Source organism: Geotrypetes seraphini, chromosome 12, assembly GCF_902459505.1.
Source record: "Geotrypetes seraphini chromosome 12, aGeoSer1.1, whole genome shotgun sequence".
Taxonomy (NCBI): Eukaryota; Metazoa; Chordata; class Amphibia; order Gymnophiona; family Dermophiidae; genus Geotrypetes; species Geotrypetes seraphini.
Genome location: NC_047095.1, coordinates 41899209 through 41917540, shown reverse-complemented (window position 1 = coordinate 41917540; position 18332 = coordinate 41899209). Strand labels below are relative to the sequence as shown.

General features: G+C 42.6%; 1 protein-coding gene across 3 annotated transcripts in view; it reads right to left on the bottom strand.

Annotated features, from left to right (window-relative positions):
- Positions 1-18332, bottom strand: part of NEGR1 (neuronal growth regulator 1) — a 658067-nt gene that overhangs the window by 110270 nt on the left and 529465 nt on the right. For all 3 annotated transcript variants that reach the window (XR_004536553.1, XM_033915302.1, XM_033915301.1), the window contains exon 5: positions 14727-14847. Coding sequence is in view for 2 of the 3 variants with exons in the window: in XM_033915302.1 (XP_033771193.1) it covers positions 14727-14847 (121 nt within the window). In the remaining variant the exon portion in view is untranslated. The remainder of the gene's footprint in view (positions 1-14726; positions 14848-18332) is intronic.

The window sequence follows — 18332 nt, the reverse complement described above, 5'->3', positions numbered from 1 at the left end:
CTGGCCCTGAGTCCAGGTGCAGAATAAGTGCATAGTCAGTCACCTTGTATATTAAAGCCTTGGGAGAAACTCAAGAAACTTGTGTAGAAATCTTTTTTCAAGATCAGAGTCTTTTAACACCTTCATTTTTTTTTTTACATGAAGATAATTTGATTTTTCTGTAGTGTTTCAGGCATTGTTTCCTTGCTTGGATTACTACAATATAATCTTGACCAGTTTACTGGCAAATATGCTCAAAGCCTTGCAGTTGGTGTATGGATTCTGGCAAATAAGTGCAGAGCAGAATATATTTTGCAATGCCTGATTCCTTTTCACTAGCTCCCTTTTGAGCACCGTATCAACCCTCCCCCCCCCTCTTTTCATCACTAATAATGTACTCTAACTCTCCTCCCCTTCCTTCTAACCTCACTATCATGTTTGTTATTGTCTAAAGTCCTTTATGTACACATTCCCTCTTTCTCATAAATATTATTTTTTATAAGCATTTCTCCTATTCTTATTTTATCATTTTATTGTAAACCGGCTAGATACCAGTTGATGGTCAGTATATTAAAAATTAATAAACTTGAAACTTAATAAACTTGAAACTTGAATTAATCTTAAAGCTTAACAATAAAGGGCTCTTTCACAGAACTGCAGTAAGCACTAATGTGCACTTACCACTGTAAAAAAATAGTTTACTCCACAGTAATTTGCCCACAGTAATATGGGGATGTGCATGCACTATCCAAGTGATAAAAAAATAACATATTTTAGTGTGGGGGCAGGTCTGGGGACAAAGAGTGGTCAGGTTCTGTGCTGATCAGTTAGTGTGTGGACATTTCCACATGCAAACCAATTATTATCTATTTATTTTTTAAAATTTATATACCATCTATATCTAGACGGTTTGCATATAAAACATACATAACATAAAATCAACATTACAAAAAGCTGAGTTTTCATGACATTTCTTGCCCACTTCTATCTATTGCCTGTATAAATAGAAATCTTTCCTTACATGAAAGGAGATAGAAATATCTGCATTTTCAATAGTTTTTAAAATTTCAGTCTGTCAGCACATAGGCATAATTGCCCCATTAATGCGTACCACATTTTAACACCTGCCATACAAAAAGCAGCTGCTCTAGTTTCAGCATATCACACTTTAGTCGATGTTTCAAGTTGCGTGGCATTTTCTGAATGCAGTATTCTACTAGGACAGTATAATTACTGCAGGTTTAGTGTATGAATCACTACTGCCTCCAAAATAGGTGGCGGTAGGGACTCACACACTAATACCCATGTAATAATGTAAAAATTAGCATATGGCCATTCATACAAAAAAAAAAAAAAGGAAAATCGGCCATTTTACCCCAGAAGTAAAAATGGAGTTAGGGCACAGGATGACCCGCATAAGGGAGCGCTAAGACCAATTTTTGCCAATTTGATAAAAGGACCCCTAAATGTAGATTGTCATCTGCCTTTTTTGCATCCAAGTTGGAGTTGTTTGTGACCACCATCCGTTTGCACAATGTCTTCAGAATTCACTTGTTATAACTTCATAAGAGAGGATAGATACTGTATCTACTGAGAAAAGTCAAAGCCGAAAGACATAACATGGGATTAGAACTGAGCATAAACAAGATGAAGATTATGAACATGGAAAATGATGATTTTGAGCATGAAAGCAATAGAATAGAAGTTGTAAAGGATTTCAATCTCCTGGGCTCTTTTGTAAACAAAGAAGCAACTAGCAGGGAGGAAATACTCCACAGAATAGCACTTGGTTGCTCGTCAATGAAGGTTTCTTGACAAAGTACTCAAAGGCAAGGAGGTAACACCTTCTTAGTCACTATATACCAGTGGTCTCAAACTCGCGGCCCGGGGACCACATGCGGCCCGCCAGGTACTATTTCGCGGCCCGCGGCCTCTACTAGTGCTGCTCGCTCTTTGCAGTGTCCTCTGGCTTCCCTCTGGCCTCTCACTCTTACCTTCAGATAATTACCGCGGCCTGCAGAGAAGATTGCCGGTGCTGCAGTGATCCTTGCAGGCTGCCGTGATCCTCGGCAGCATGTTCCCACTGCCGCAATCCCGCCCCTGACGTCAGAGGAGGGGCAGGACTGCGGCAGAGGGAACGTGTTGCGGAGGCCGATGGCAGCCTGCAAGGAACATTACAGCACCGGCGATCCTCTCTGCAGGCTGCATTAATTAGCTGACACTAAGACTGGGAGGCCAGGGGGGAAGCTGGAGGACGCTGCAAAGAAGTGGGGAACATGCAGGCCTTCAGGGGAGGGGGGGGGGAAGATTTATAAACTATAAGGAGTTTTACCTCATGCAAAATTGTCATTTCTTTAATAAGACAGTAACTATTTTTTCTGCGGCCCTCCAAATACCTACAAATCCAAAATGCAGCCCTGCAAAGGGTTTGAGTTTGAGACCACTGCTATATACAGTATATACGGTAATCCAGGGGTTAATTTATAGCTTGCATGCTAACAGGCTACATGTTAAAGTGCTTTGTGGCATTTTGCCTGTTAAGAGTTTATGAACCTGTGCATTAATGAATTTGTAAAAATACTTTTGGGAGGTTGCCTGTCATGGGTAGGAAGTGGAAGTTCCTGCGTTATCTGATTAGCATATTATGATTAGCACTTGCAGAGTTGACATGGGAGCACTTAGAGAGAAATTCTATAAAAGGCACCTAAAGTTAGCCATCTAACTCAATTAATATATTGGCTTCAGTTATGAGCTTTGATAATTAATTGGGTGATAGGCATCTATCGTCTTAGTCCTCACAATCTTAGTCCTCAACAAATGATCTTTAGAACTGTTATTCACTAACTCTGAACTATGTCTATTCCACTCAATCTGTAATGCCTTTTGATCACTGTAAACCGCATAGAACTTCGCGGTCCTGCGGTTTATTATTATGTTATTATTATGTTATGTTATTATTATTCTACATAAGATAGGCATCTATCTTATGGTGCATAACTCCAAAGTAGGCGTGTTTAGGGGCAGAGAAGGACTTAGGCGGAGTTAGGCACCATTAGACGCGATCCTCTAAAGTACTTAGGCACCTATAATATACACTTTTAAAACCTTGGCCTACATTGTAGGCACCTAAGTTATAATTAGGCGTGATTCTGTAATGGGCACCTAAGTGTGATTAACATGAAATAGAGGCCTGATTCTGAAGAGGATACCCAGTCTCAGCAGCCGCCTAGCAGTTTTTGAGAATCGCACATGGACGTCCTATAGAGAATCCTGTGTGTCCTAACGGACAGATGCCAACCACTCCGATTCTCTAACCTGCGTCCATGTCACAAGTGTTGTTTGGAGAATTGCATTTCTGCTGATTGAGGCAAGGGATCTCACTGCCGTGATCAGCTGAGTAGCAGCGGCAGGGAACCCCCCTAACCCCAACACAAGTTGGTGGGTAGGATGGCCACTCCCTCCTGCCAGCACCGCCCAACATCCCTGGTAGAAGGGAGGCCCAATACTTCCTGTTGCAAACCCCGAAACAATCCCCGGCACGAGGGATGCCCACTCCCTCCTGCTGGCACCTGCACCAGAATATATGACCTCCTACCCTCTGACACTCTGACCCCCCACTCCTCAAAGCCCACTCGGACCCCTCCCTTATCTTTCTTTGCAAGGCCAGCCAGAGGGATGCCTACTCCTTCTGGGTAGCAGGCCCGTCTGTTCAGAATGGTGGGCCTTCCCCTTCCCGGTGCATCCAAATCTTTTTTTAAACCCCGCTAAGCTAACTGATTTTATCACATTCTCTGGTAATGAATTCCAGAGTTTAATTATACATCACATGAAGAAATATTTTCTCCAGTAGTTTCATTGCATGTCCCCTAGTACTAGTACTTTTGGAAAGAGTGAACAGGCAATTCATATCTATGCTTTCCATTCCACTCAGTCCCTAAATGAGAAAGCTCACAATCTAATTATGACAGACAAACAGGACAAAAGTGTTAATCTATACACATTGCTCAGGTAGGGAATTATAGAGGGAATGACGAACAGATATGGGTGCTTTACAAGTGGGTTGGAGTTAGAACTTAAAAGCAGCTTCAAAAAAGTGGTCTTTTAGCAAGGATTTGAATGCTGCCAGAGATGGAGCCTGACGTACCAGTGATAAAAATCCAACCGGACCCTACACGGTCCGTGTTTCGGCGAACCTGCCTTCCTCAGGGGTCCAATGGTTTGCAAACTCACATATAAAGAATAGGACTGAAAACAGTCTATTGTCTTTAAACCTGTGAGCAAAGAACACTGCAGACAAGCTGAAGTAGCAAAAAAATACTAAGAAGACAATAGACTGTTTTCAGTCCAATTCTTTATATGTGAGTTTGCAAACCATTAGACCTCTGAGGAAGGCGTGTTCGCTGAAACACGGACTGTGTAGGGTCCGGTTGAATTTTTATCACTGTATTTTTTATCATTGTACTTTTTAAATTGAATTTTCATGGTTTTATATGTCAGTGTTTAATAAATTATCTCCAAAACATCTGTATCCACAGTTTTTGGTTTTGCTTTCATCGGTGGATCATTGGGTCTCCCCATTTTTCTTTGTTGTACTGCCCGATGTACCAGGTCAGGCAGTATGTTTCAGGCATACGGTGCAGCAAAGTATAAGGGGTGGAGTTGGCAATTGGCAATAGATGACTAACCATTGGTGCTGTTCTGTAGTTGGCAGAAGCAACCACACTAGGAATACAAGATTACACGCTACAGCACAGCCAGTCTTGTGACCTTGTCAATGAATGGACACGGATTTTAATTATACGCTGTGATTTAGCTCAGAGAAAGAACTAGTAGGCATTAAAATAAAATGAGAAATAGTAAAACACAAATTAGCTCCTTAAAATTAATAGAGATCCATAGAACTGCATGAAGCTTTGATATTGTCAGCTGTATTCCTGCAATATAAATATGGAACAAGAACATCAATTGAACAAAGCAAGAGATAAAAGAGGAAAGAGACAGATCAAATAAATAAAATATTTGAAAAGTTTAGATACAATTTTAATAACAGCTGTTCATCAGAAAAAGAGACATTATGTGATGCAAAGAAAATAAACGTTCTTTTTTTTTTAAAGTTCTTTATTCATTTTAAAATCTTACAGCAAGTATACAGGAGTATGTCATTAATAATTACAATATAACACTTGAAATTCTTTCTCATATAATCCTATAAACATAAAAATTTCTTATTATTCTTTTGATGTTCCAAAACATCTAATTATCAAATATAAAAGACTGGTAGGCTAATAGGAGGGAATATTCTATACAAGGGCACCTATATTTATGCACCTAGAGCAGTGTTCTTCAGTGCAAAGCCCAGGGACCAATGGTGGCCCCTGAAGATCTCTGGGGAAGAAATATCTTTTCACTCAGAGAATAGTTAAGCTCTGGAACGCATTGCCAGAGGATGTTATAAGAACAGTTAATTTAGCTGTTTTTTTTATTTTAAAAAAGGTTTGGACAAGTTCCTGGAGGAAAAGTCTATAGTCTGCTGTTGAGACAGACATGGGAGAAGCCACTGCTTGCCCTGGATTGGTAGCATGGAATACTGCTTCTATTTGGTTTTTTGCCAGGTACTACTGATTTAGATGGGTTACTTGGCTAGATGGATCATTGGTCTGACCTAGTAAGGCTATATCTAATATAATAAAATGGTAGGCCGCGCATGCGCACTTAAAAAAACGTGTTCCCTGATCTGTCGCGAAAATACGACTGCGCATGCGTGGCCCCGGCAACGGCTTTCAAATAAAATAAAAAATTACACAACTGCTAGACAGGAGCTGCGGCGGCGGCGACTTTCAACGACGAAGAAGCTGTAGCTCGGGAAGTCGGGACCTCCCCCGCAACGTACAACCCGCTCCCTCTCCTGCAGCTCAGGCACCGGTCCCCGCGTCTGCCTACCCTTCCCCCCAACACAGCGCATTTGCCCCCCCCTCCTCTCCACTCCAGAACGAATCAAGAAATGGAGCCGAGCCGCCCTCCGCATCAGAACAGAGGAGTCCTTTGCCGCTCACCACCCTTCCCTTGCCGCTGACCTGACTACCTACCCGGCGATTTAAGCAGCAGTCTTCACACGCTGCTTCAGGCACTTCTACTGCCCTGATTTGCTCTGCCGCGTCTCTGATGATGTCATCAGGGACGTGCCAGAGTAAATCAGGGCAGTAGAAGAACCCGAAGCAGCGTGTGAAGACTGCTGCACAGGCTGCTTGAATGGGAGCAGGAAGAGGTCATGATGGACAGGGGGGAAAAAGGAAGGGAGGCCTATTGTTGGACAGGGGGAGCAGGAAGAGGTGCTGATGGACAGGGGGGGGGGAAATGAAGGGAGGCCTAATGCTGGACAGGGGGAGCAGGAAGAGGTGCTGATGGACAGGGGGAAAAAATGAAGGGAGACCTACTGCTGGACAGAGGGAGCAGGAAGAGGTGATGATGGACAGGGGGGGGAAAAAGGAAGGGATGCCTATTGTTGGACAGGGGGAGCAGGAAGAGGTACTGATGGACAGGGGGAGGTAAAACAAAGGGAGAAGGGCTGCTGCTGGATAAGGGGAGCAGTGAAGGGGTGGTGGTGGACACAGGGGAGGTAAAAAGAAGGGAGAATGGACAGGAAAAAGTGGCTGCAGGGGTGTCCAATGTCGGTCCTCGAGGGCTGCAATCCAGTCGGGTTTTCAGGATTTCCGCAATAAATATGCATGAGATCTATGTGCATGCACTGCTTTCAATGCATATTCATTGGGGAAATCCTGAAAACCCGACTGGATTGCGGCCCTCGAGGACCGACATTGGACACCCCTGGGCTAAGGAGACAGAGAGAAAAAGAAATAAAGACAGACACACACATATATTCTAGCACCCGAGGGAGGAAAATGCTGCATAGGGAAGTAGGGAGGGGGGAAATGCTGATGCACAAGGAAATGGAGGAGGAGGGACCTACTCATATACTGGGGTGGAAAGGAACTATCCTGATGGGACGAGTCAACACTCAGATTCCGAGGTAAGGACCCAATATGCAAACAGTTCTCTTGGAGCCACACAGACTCGGTCAGGAATAGCCTTACAGGGACTCAGCAAACACAAAGTGTGGAGGGCCATGTATGTTAATGCACACAGTTTAGGCAATAAAATTCTAGAACTAGAAACTGAAATAAGGGATGCCAACCTGGACGTGGTGGCAATATCCGAGACTTGGTTCACTGACGCACATGGGTGGGATATGGCTATACCGGGGTACAATCTACTTCGTCAGGACAGAGAGGGCAGGTTAGGTGGAGGGGTAGCACTATACATTAAGGAAGACATCAAAACTACCAGGATCACTGATGTTAAGTATACCGGGGAGTCCCTCTGGGTTAACCTGGCACGAGGTAGTAAAAAATGCCTGTATCTTGGTGTGGTATACAGACCTCCAAGACAACCGGAAAACATGGACGCAGAATTAATTGAAGACATAGAGAATATAACTCTACGGGGTGACACTGTGCTGCTAGGGGACTTCAATATGCCTGACGCAGACTGGAACACATTTTCAGCAGCAACCAGCAGCAGCAGGAGGCTTCTGAACTCCATAAAAGGAGTACATCTCAGACAGATGGTAACGGAGCCCACTAGGGCCCAGACGATCCTGGACCTGGTGCTCACAAACGGGGAAAGCATCTCAGAGGTCTCGGTGGGAGATACGCTAGCCTCCAGCGACCATAACATGGTATGGTTCAACATTGGGAAAGGATCCCCTAAATCAATCACAAAAACAAAGGTGCTCAACTTTCGGGGCGCCGACTTCGCACGTATGGGAGATCATGTTCATCAGACGCTACAGGACCAAGAAGAGACCGGCAATGTGGAAACTATGTGGTCGTACCTGAAATCATCCATACACGAAGCAACTAATCGCTACATAAAATCAGAAGATAAACGGCAAAGAAACAACAAACCCCAATGGTTCACTGAAGAGATCTCACTCCTCATTAAGGAGAAGAAAAAAGCATTTCTTTCCTACAAACGCACCCAGAGAAGAGAAACTAAAGTAGAATATAAAACCAGATCGGCAGCGGTCAAAACAGCAGTTAGGGAGGCCAAACGTCGAGTGGAGGAAACTCTGGCAAAAAACATTAAAAAAGGGGACAAAGCCTTCTTTAGGTATATCAGCGATAGGAAAAGGAACACAGACGGTATAGTACGCCTTAGACAACCGGACGGAAACTACGCGGTGGCGGATTCAGAAAAAGCAGAACTACTAAATGAATATTTCTGCTCAGTCTTCACCTGCGAAGCACCGGGACACGGACCACAGTTGATGATAATACAAGACGTAGATGACCCGTTTCAGAACGTTGAGTTCACTCCTGGGGACGTCTACAACGAACTGGCAAGGCTAAAGGTAAACAAGGCCATGGGACCGGACAATTTACACCCAAGAGTGCTCAGAGAATTGAGAGATGTCCTGGCAGAACCGTTGGCGGTGCTCTTCAATCTCTCATTAAGTACGGGGAAAGTTCCGTTGGACTGGAAAACAGCCAATGTCGTTCCTCTACATAAAAAGGGTTGCAAGGCTGAGGCTGCGAACTATAGACCGGTAAGCCTCACCTCAATAGTGTGCAAACTCATGGAAACACTAATTAAGTATAAATTAGATACGATCCTGAACGAGGGAAATCTCCGGGATCCCAGCCAACATGGATTCACCAAGGGTAGGTCATGCCAGTCCAATCTAATAAGCTTCTTTGACTGGGTAACAAGAAGACTAGACTCAGGAGAGTCCTTGGACGTCGTGTACCTGGACTTCAGCAAAGCGTTTGACAGCGTCCCACACCGCAGGCTGCTGAACAAGATGAATTCTATGGGATTAGGACAGACTCTAACTGCATGGGTTAAAGATTGGCTTAGTGGCAGACTTCAGAGGGTGGTGGTCAACGGTACCCTTTCTAAAATGTCAGAGGTGACCAGCGGAGTACCACAGGGTTCGGTCCTGGGCCCACTCCTCTTCAACATATTCATTAGGGATCTGACTCAAGGGCTCCAAGGCAAGGTAACCTTATTCGCTGATGACGCCAAACTATGCAATGTAGTAAACGGCTATAATCTTCAGGATGCTATGGAGCAAGACCTGCGTACTTTAGAAAGTTGGTCCTTGATCTGGCAGCTGGGCTTCAACGCCAAGAAATGTAAGGTCATGCATCTCGGAAATGGAAATCCTTGCAGAACTTACACCCTGAATGGAGAAACTTTAGCAAGGACTACGGCAGAACGAGACTTAGGAGTAATCATCAGTGCTGACATGAAAGCAGCCACTCAAGTGGAGAAGGCTTCATCTAAAGCACGGCAAATGATAGGCTGTATCAAGAGAAGCTTCGTCAACAGGAAACCTGAAGTCATGATGCCACTGTACAGAGCCATGGTGAGACCGCATCTGGAATACTGTGTTCAATTCTGGAGGCCACATTACCGTAAGGATGTGCTCAGAGTTGAATCGGTTCAGCGAATGGCCACCAGGATGGTCTCGGGGCTAAAGGGTCTCCCGTACGAAGAAAGACTGAGCAAATTGCAGCTCTACACTCTCGAGGAGCGTAGGGAGAGGGGAGACATGATTGAGACATTTAAGTACATCACGGGACGGGTAGAGGTGGAAGATGATATCTTTCTTCTCAGGGGACCCTCGACCACAAGAGGACATCCGCTCAAGCTCAGGGGAGGGAAGTTTCGTGGAGACACCAGGAAATACTTCTTCACGGAGAGAGTGATTGAGCATTGGAACGAGCTTCCAGTGCAGGTGGTCGAGGCACGCAGCATCTCAGACTTCAAGAACAAATGGGATACCTATGTGGGATCCCTACGAGGTCATGCCAAGGGATAGGGTCACTAGGACTGAATGAGCGGGTCAGTAGAGTGACAGTATAATTACAAGGGATAGGGTCACTAGGACTGAATGAGTGGGTCAGTAGAGTGACAGTATAATTACAATTATTCTTTAGGGGGTCAGTAGATTTAAGAGGGTGGGTAAATAGTGTGGGCAGACTTGATGGGCTATGGCCCTTATCTGCCGTCATCTTTCTATGTTTCTATGTTTCTATGGAATGCTGATATTGCTACTGTACAGGAAAGTAGACAAGGGGAGATAAATGCTGCATAGGGGGCAGAAAGAGAGACAAATAGAAAGAAATACAAATAATAGGAGGGAGGGAGACAGAAAGAAAAGAAGAAAGACACAAGGGCAGGGAGTGAGACAGAAAGAAAGAAAGACAGACATACATATATTCTAGCACCCGTTAATGTAACGGGCTTAAAGACTAGTATATATATAATTAGTTAGGTGACTTGATGAACTGCAGATCTAAAAAGAGATCAGTTTTGTGCTGGTCCAGTCAGGTCCTCCAGAGTCTTATGACCCCCATGGTTGTTTTCAACATGTCCAGCTATCTGATTGCAGGTAACCCTCTTCGCCTGGTTCCTTCAATTTTCCCAAACATAATGTCCTTTTCCAATGATCTTTTTCTCCTGACAGTGTGACCAAAATAAGACAGCACTTGGAAGTACTGTAATCACCTTGAGCATACTTGTGGAAAAGCATGAGCTAAATCCCAAATCCCTCCTCTTATCTGCTGATAATTATTATGTTACTATATATTTGAAAGTTTACACTTGAAATTAGCAAAAGAATAATCAGATGTCTCAAAGACTGCACCATAGGCTACTTATGTTCAGGTTGAAAGCATTAAAGCTATGGAATACATTCAATCATTTTGATTCTCAATTTGATTATATGAGATATAGACTTTATCTTCTTAGCATTAACAGGAAATTGCATTATGCTCAAGATTAATGGCCTCAGCACTGCTTCATTTATGATTTAGGGATTTGGATTTAGCTCACGCCTTTTCAGTGATTACCAAATATTATCAGATAATTAATTTTCCGGTAGCCATCCACATTGCACCGTGAACAAATCTCTACTTGCCATTGATCTGAGAACTGTGGCACACAGTAAGACATCTTCTTATCATCAGAGGCCAAGAGGGTAAAACAACATCTTCTGTAAGTGTTATTTTGAAAAGCCTGTGATCATGGGCTTCTGATGTTTGAGCTCTAACAACATATAAAGTCCTATGCTCACCAACCACTGGCCTTCAGTCTCTGACTGCAGAAGATAAGGTCTTGCCATCTCCAGGTACTGAAACTTCAAAGAGCTGGAATGCAAAGTTTTATCGTTCCGGGATGTTTCTATGGTGAAGGAAGCTTTCATAAATGCAGTCTGTTTCCTGGGCAATCATTCCATTTAATCATAATAATGTGATTGTGGCCTTATTTATTTAATCATAAAATCACTTGCATATCCTTTTCAGGCACTTTTTTTTTTTTAGAATGCAAATTTAGTTGTAGATACAAAATGCTACTCAGAACAAGCAATTTGAGTGGTGCTTATGGATATGTTATGCTATTTTTATGTTAATCAGGTTTTCTTTTCTGCCTTTACCTATCCAGTTCAAGGTTGGATTACATTACAAGAGGTTGGGTCAGGAAGTTTCAGTGGACAGTTTAGTTTGACACGGACATTCAGTGGCGTTGAGAGTACAGGTAGATCAGCGCTGCGCATTCAGCATGCTAGCCAGCGCTAAAAATTCTCTTACGCGGTTTTGTAAAAAAGGGGTCGTAGCTACATATTTAAGCAGGCCATATTTGGAAGATAAGAGGTTATACTCTCTCTTCATCAATAAGATTTTGTATTGAAAACATTATGTGGCCCTTTCACAAAACTGCAGCAAGCACTAATGAATGCATGCTGCAGCCAAAAAATGGTGCACTGTGAATTTTGAAAACAATAGAATTTTCTAAGTGATGCAGTGGGAGCTGAGAAGCCAATGAGCAGATTTAGTAGAGGAGCAATTTGGTAATATTTCTGCTGACCAGTAATTAGTTTTTTGACAGCATTTTGGATGCAGATGAGGAATTTGTATAGGGCTTATTCTCCTCCCTCTTCAATTTAGAGACTGACAGCCAGAAAAAAATTGTTTCGTGTTGTTTCCCATATCGTTTTCATTAATATTCATTTTATTTGGTCATTTCTTTTCACCACAGGAGCAAAGTTGTCGAGTATACTCTCTTTTGAAAAGAGTGTGCACTCTTTCGGAAAGCATATGAACTATACGGATGCGCAAAGTGGTTCATGCATGCATAGTAGTTTGTGAATATGCAATGGGTGCTCTCTTCGCAAACAGTAAGCACATTCTTGAAAGCACAATCCCCCCCCCCCTTTTTATTAAACTGCGCTAGTGGTTTTTAGCACCGGGAGCCACACTGAATGTTGCACGCTACTCCCGACCCTCATTGGAACTCTATGAGATTCGGGAGCAGCGCGATGCATTCAGCGCGGCTCCGTGAACTAAAAATTGCTAGCGCAGTTTAGTAAAAGGGGGCCATTATAGTCAAACAATAAAACATGGATTTTCATTTTTATTTGATAGCCACATGCAACAACATAGGATGTACGGTTGACATTTCCTTTTTTAAAAAAAAAATCTTTATTTAGTTTTCAAAGCCAACATATAGTGCAATACAATATACATACAAATAATAATAATCAAATAAGCATTTATAATCAATCAATATCAATACAAAAATAAAACTCCCTCTCCCATCCAACATTTTCCATCAGGACAACTATAACGAATCCAAAAAAATCCATTGACATTTCCCATATTGTTGTAAGCGAATGCCCATCACTGGTTTACTGTGCATTCAGTAAGGCACAAAATGTAATACTTACCTTTAATCAGGGGTTCCCAACCCAGTCCTTGAGACATGCCATGACGGTCTGTTTTTCAAGATATCCGCAATGAATATGCATGAAATAAATTTGCATGCCCCGCCTCCTTTGGATGTAGATCTATCTCTTGCATGTTCATTGTGGGGATCCTGAGGTCTGAGTTAAGAACCTCTAATTTCAACTAAGTATTAGCATTTTAGAAAGCATTCTGTAATTTTTAGCCCTCAACATTAACCTTTATAAAATTAAAAGGCCGGATAGCTCAAGCAATTTCTTCCCCTCAACTTCCTCCCATCAAACTTGCTTACTCCCTTCAATACCGATTCTAATCCTCACTGCTAAGTTGCTGATATACACAACCTCTCCATTCAAGGTGTTAACCCCCCCAATAAAAGATCCCCAACACTCCTACTCCCCGGTTCAATTGCTGTTCCCCTCCTACCCCATTCCATTCCTGTAGAATAAACCCTAGCTTTCCAGAGGATCTTGATCTTCACTAGTAGAAGTGACATGGCATCCCCTCCTGCTAGCAACACTGTGCCCTGAGAATTTAAATCACCTAGTGATGCTTTACCCTTATCGTGGTTGAGCAACTTGGCACCTTTGTTCATCACAGTGCAGTCATGCAGGCTGGAGGGCTCTCACATTTCTCCTGTTGAAGACTGAAATTCACCAAAATAAGGATTCATTCTGGAGGGGCGGGAGAGGGAGATATGGGAATGGGCCTTTGTCTTCATGATTGGCATTGAAAAGTGGGTTTGTGATTTGCATCAGATAGGCCACTTTAACTGTTGACGATCTTGATGTTTGAGGAGATCATATTGGTTTTTGGGGAGTTAGTCTTAGTTTTGGAGAATTCAGGACTGAATATGAGTCAGTGTTTTCAACAGGGGAAGGAGTACAGTAAGATGCTTATATAGGCTTGAGGGATGCAATCCCCTGTACTAATGCTTTGATTGAGTTAGCAGGGGGAGGGGGGATTTTATGATCCAGGTCATGCAACACTAATTAGCATGCATGTTGATAACATGTGTGGGCAGCAATGGAGACACTACGAGTCAGATTCTATAAATGGTGCCTAACCCACTCTTTTATAAAGGTGCGCTAAGTTTTTATCACGCACTAAATATTAGCGTGCACGAAACACGCGCTATACGCTAACACGTGCATGTTAAACCTATGGACACGTTAGCAGTTAGTGCACGTCTTGATTTAGCACGCGCTAAATCCACACTGAATTGCTTAGCGCGCCTTTGAAAAAGAGGGCTTAAGTGTGCCTACATTGTAGGTGTCACTCCATGTGGCTGTCAATTAACCATGATTATAGAATCATGCCTAGCAGCACCTAAGCAGACTTTGGTGTTGCTAGGTGCCATAGAGATAGGCAATGGTACATTAACTCCCTCTTTTACAAGCGTGCACTAAGCTTTTTAGTGCGCGCTAAAGATTAGCGCTCACTAAACACACGTTAAATGCTAACGTGTGCATGTTAGCCTATGGATGCATTAGCAGTTAGAACACGTGCTGATTTAGCGTGCGCTAAATCTGCGCTAAAACGCTTAGCGCGCCTTTCTTAAGAGGGCTAAGTCAGGTTTTACCAGTCCTAATTTACTGGCACCTAACTCAGCCACCTAGTGATGCCTAAGTCAACAACACCTATTCTCCGCCCATAACTCAGCCTATTTTTCAGGTAGGTGTCATTAAGCAGTAGAGGGCGCCTCAACTTAATTAGGCGTCAATAGGTGTCCACAATAAAGGCACCATTTTAAGAATCTGGACCTGTGTGACTACACAAATATTTAGGGAATTGCCTTTCAAGTGGTGTTTTAGAATGCACATTGAAGTTTTACTGCATGCAAACACAAATTGTAACATGTTTCCATGCAAGGCCCCCTTATCTTACACATAATAGAACTCTAAAGATTGCTTTTATTATAATTATATTCAGACAACTCACTTCTTATCTCCTTTGTACCACTCAAAGCTTGGTGGAGGAACTGATGCAATTTCACACCGTATTATTCCTGTGCGTCCGAGGATTACTCCAGTGGGTTTCATTTCCAGTATTGTTGGAGCAACTAAAAGGAAAAGAAGTTATCTTAAGTAAAAACAAACAAACAAACATATCTACAGTAAAACACTAGAAGTAAACTTTTACGCCCCTTCCCCTTTTACAAAAATGCGGAAGAGGTTTTTAGCGTCAGCTGGCGCACTGAATGCTCTCCGCAACTCTGACGCTCATAGGAACTCTATGACTGCCAGAACAGCGCAGAGCATTCAGTGTGCCAGCCAGGACTAAAAACTTCTGTGCTTTTGTAAAAGTGGGGGTTATTTTTTAATTCTCTGCTCAGACATGGTGCATTTTTTTTTTCTGACTTAAGCCAAACAATGAAGCCCTTTGACAGCATGATATCTGATGTAAATACTCTTTTTTTTAAAGTTTGTTTTCTGATTTTATTTTTTTTTTTTTTAGATCAGATATGCTCTTTAATAATCCTGCTCTGTCAAGGTCAAATTTGGGACCAATTTATGCATGGATTATACCATATAAAAAAATAACTAGCTTATAAGAAATTTGCACCAGCATGTCCTCAATTACAGATATTTAAAAGGTGGTGGACACCGTTGCTTCTTGCCACCTCATAATGGATGATCGCATGCTGTATTTTCTTGAGATTAAATATTTAGCAGATTAAAAAGGAGCCTCCCTATAAGCCAATTTTTAAGACTGTGAAGAATTTGCCATTCTTTGATGAATTTCGTCAGCAGTCAAAATTGATGAAACAAAGATTTTATTCACGGGAATATCCCAAGCAGGTTTTACAGTCTGCCTACTTGAAAGCTAAATATGCTCAGTGTGATCTCTTGTTAGAATATAAACAAGATAATAGAACAGATGAAAGAGTGACATTTGTACAGAAATTTACCCCTCTCTCTTCCAAAATCAATAACATAGTATTATCTCACTGGCATGTGGCCCTGCTAGCATGAAAAGATATTATACAAGAACCTTTGATGTCTTACTGCCGGGCTAAGAATATAGGGAAATTGGTCAACACATGTTTTCAAACACATAATATAAGCAACATACTGGCAGTCACACAAGTTGTGGGCCCTGCCAATGGTGCCCTTTCACATTAACTGGGGCCCAATGAGAAGGTCAGAATACTGGTAAAACATTTCAGGCACATGCAAAACATTTCAGGCACATTCAGCTCTGGTGATTTATAACATCCAGTGTCCTTGTAATAAGCTATACATAGGGAGAACAACTAGTGAGATTAAACATGTATAAATCTTGGATAAAAACACTGAATGACCCTGCCCCACTCTTGAGACATTATTAAATCAATTTGCAGGATTTAAAATGGTGGGTGACTGATTCTGTAGATGTGGGTTGGGAGGTTGGTAATTATGAGAAAATTTTTAATTTGAACGAGCTCCGCTGGATCTTTGAGCTTAATATTGTGATTCCCTTTGACTTAAATGAAACTGCTGAATGGCTGGCAGCTTCTGCTTGATCAATTCTATCTGGGTCAGGTTCCATATATCAAAAAAAATATCCATTCTTATTGGGCTGACTTCCTCCAATCAGATGATGAGTGACATCAGGGTTTGTCCTTTTAATCAGCATTCAAACACACGCTACAGCCATTTTTGAAAGGCATGCCGGCGGTTCGAGCAAATCACTCTAGCAATCAAAAAACGAATAAGTTGAAACCAAAAAGTTAATAAGGGTAAGATTTGTATATTGTAGTATTATTAGTACTTCACACGTAAGGATGTTAAAATCAGTAATTTTTTTAAAACTTTATTTAGTTTTTAATGCCAACAAAAAGTGCAATACAATTTATATACAAATAATGATAATCAACCAAGCACTTATAATCAATCAGTATCTATACAAAAGATAAAAATTCCCTCCCCATCCATCATTACCATCAGGAATAATACAAAAAAAAAGATATACCCCCTCCCGCTCCCACCCCCCCTGGATGTGTGGGTGAAAAAAATGGAAAATAAAGATAAAGATAAAGGACAACTATAGCAAATCTACAAAAAACGTCAAATTGCAGTTTAACCACCGATAATGCCCTGACCCTTTTCTGTTTCTTTAGATGGTCTCATGGGGACTATGATGCCTATGACTGAGGGGAAGCAAACTATGCTGAAAAGCTTGCCCATGCTACTCTATATGGCTTGTGGGGTGGTGGGGGTAAGTTATGAAGTCATGGGTGTGGGTGAGAAAGGCTTGTAGGAACTGAGTGAGGCAGTTTGAGATGGTGGGCTGGGCGAATCCTGCATTGGCTGCTAGGACAGACTAGGAATGCGAGGGAAGCAGTGACCTTGAGGTGGATGGATATGGGGTTATTCCTGCATCTGCAATTTGCAGGAAGGATTTCAGCTGCTGACAGAGATCCTGTATAGCTGCCCTGCCAAAATGGTTTCTAACTAGGCATTGCTGGTCTGTGAGGTCTAGAAAGGAGAAGAGAGCTCCAAAGACTCTCATGCGGAGATATCTCCTCTGGGACCCTCCTTGATCTCTCTCTTCCTCCTGAACCAGAACTTCAATCAGCACCAGTGCATTAATTCTATTTATGACCCACCACCACAGGTGCAGGCCACTATCCCCGCTTACTACTACCACCTACCAAAGGCTGTGCTCTGCTCCCTAAACAGATGCCCCCTAGTCAAATCACTATTCCAGACACAGCCAGCCAAAGCAGTCCTCAATCAGTCAGCCCAGATGTAGCAGACAGACACAGGTAAGACAATCAATACTTACTTTGCAGCTACTGGCACATGGGACAGAGGCAGCACAGCTGTAGAGAGCAAGGTGGGTGGATGAATGAGTGAGTAGGTGGAAATGGAAGGGAGGTAGAAAGGTATTGAGACAGGTATCAGGTAGGAGTGGGGAAGAGGATAGCAACAAACCAAAAATATAAACAAGGACTGAAAGAAAAAAGAAAGACATACTACTCAAAACAAATAGGAAAAGGACCCCAAGACACAAAAAAGCTATTCCAGCTACTAAAAGTTCTCACAGACACCACACCCTACATAGCCAACAGCAACTCCACCCCTCCTTCAGCCACCCTCTTAGCCACATACTTCAAAAACAAGATCGCAAACATCAGAGCCACGTTCAACGGAACCCCCTCACACATTGAGACCTCATTTCCCCCCACAGAAAAAGAACCAGTCGCAGCAGATAGAACTTGGTCCCATTTCTCACCCATACAATGGTCAGACTTCAACAATAAATACAGCCATGCAGCCTATGACCTCAACCATTGCCCCCCATATCTACTGAAAACCTCAAGTACATTATTCCGTTCCCTGCTTCTACAATGGATACAATCTTTACTATCAGAGGGTCATTTCCCACAAGAACTCAGCGAAATTATCATAACTCCGATATTAAAAGATCCCAAAGGAACAACGGACCAACCATCCAACTACATACCCATAGCGTCAATCCCACTGTACATCAAGCTGATGGAAGGCCTCATAGCCAAAACCTTAACCTCATACCTAGACAAACACAACTTACTCCACCCCA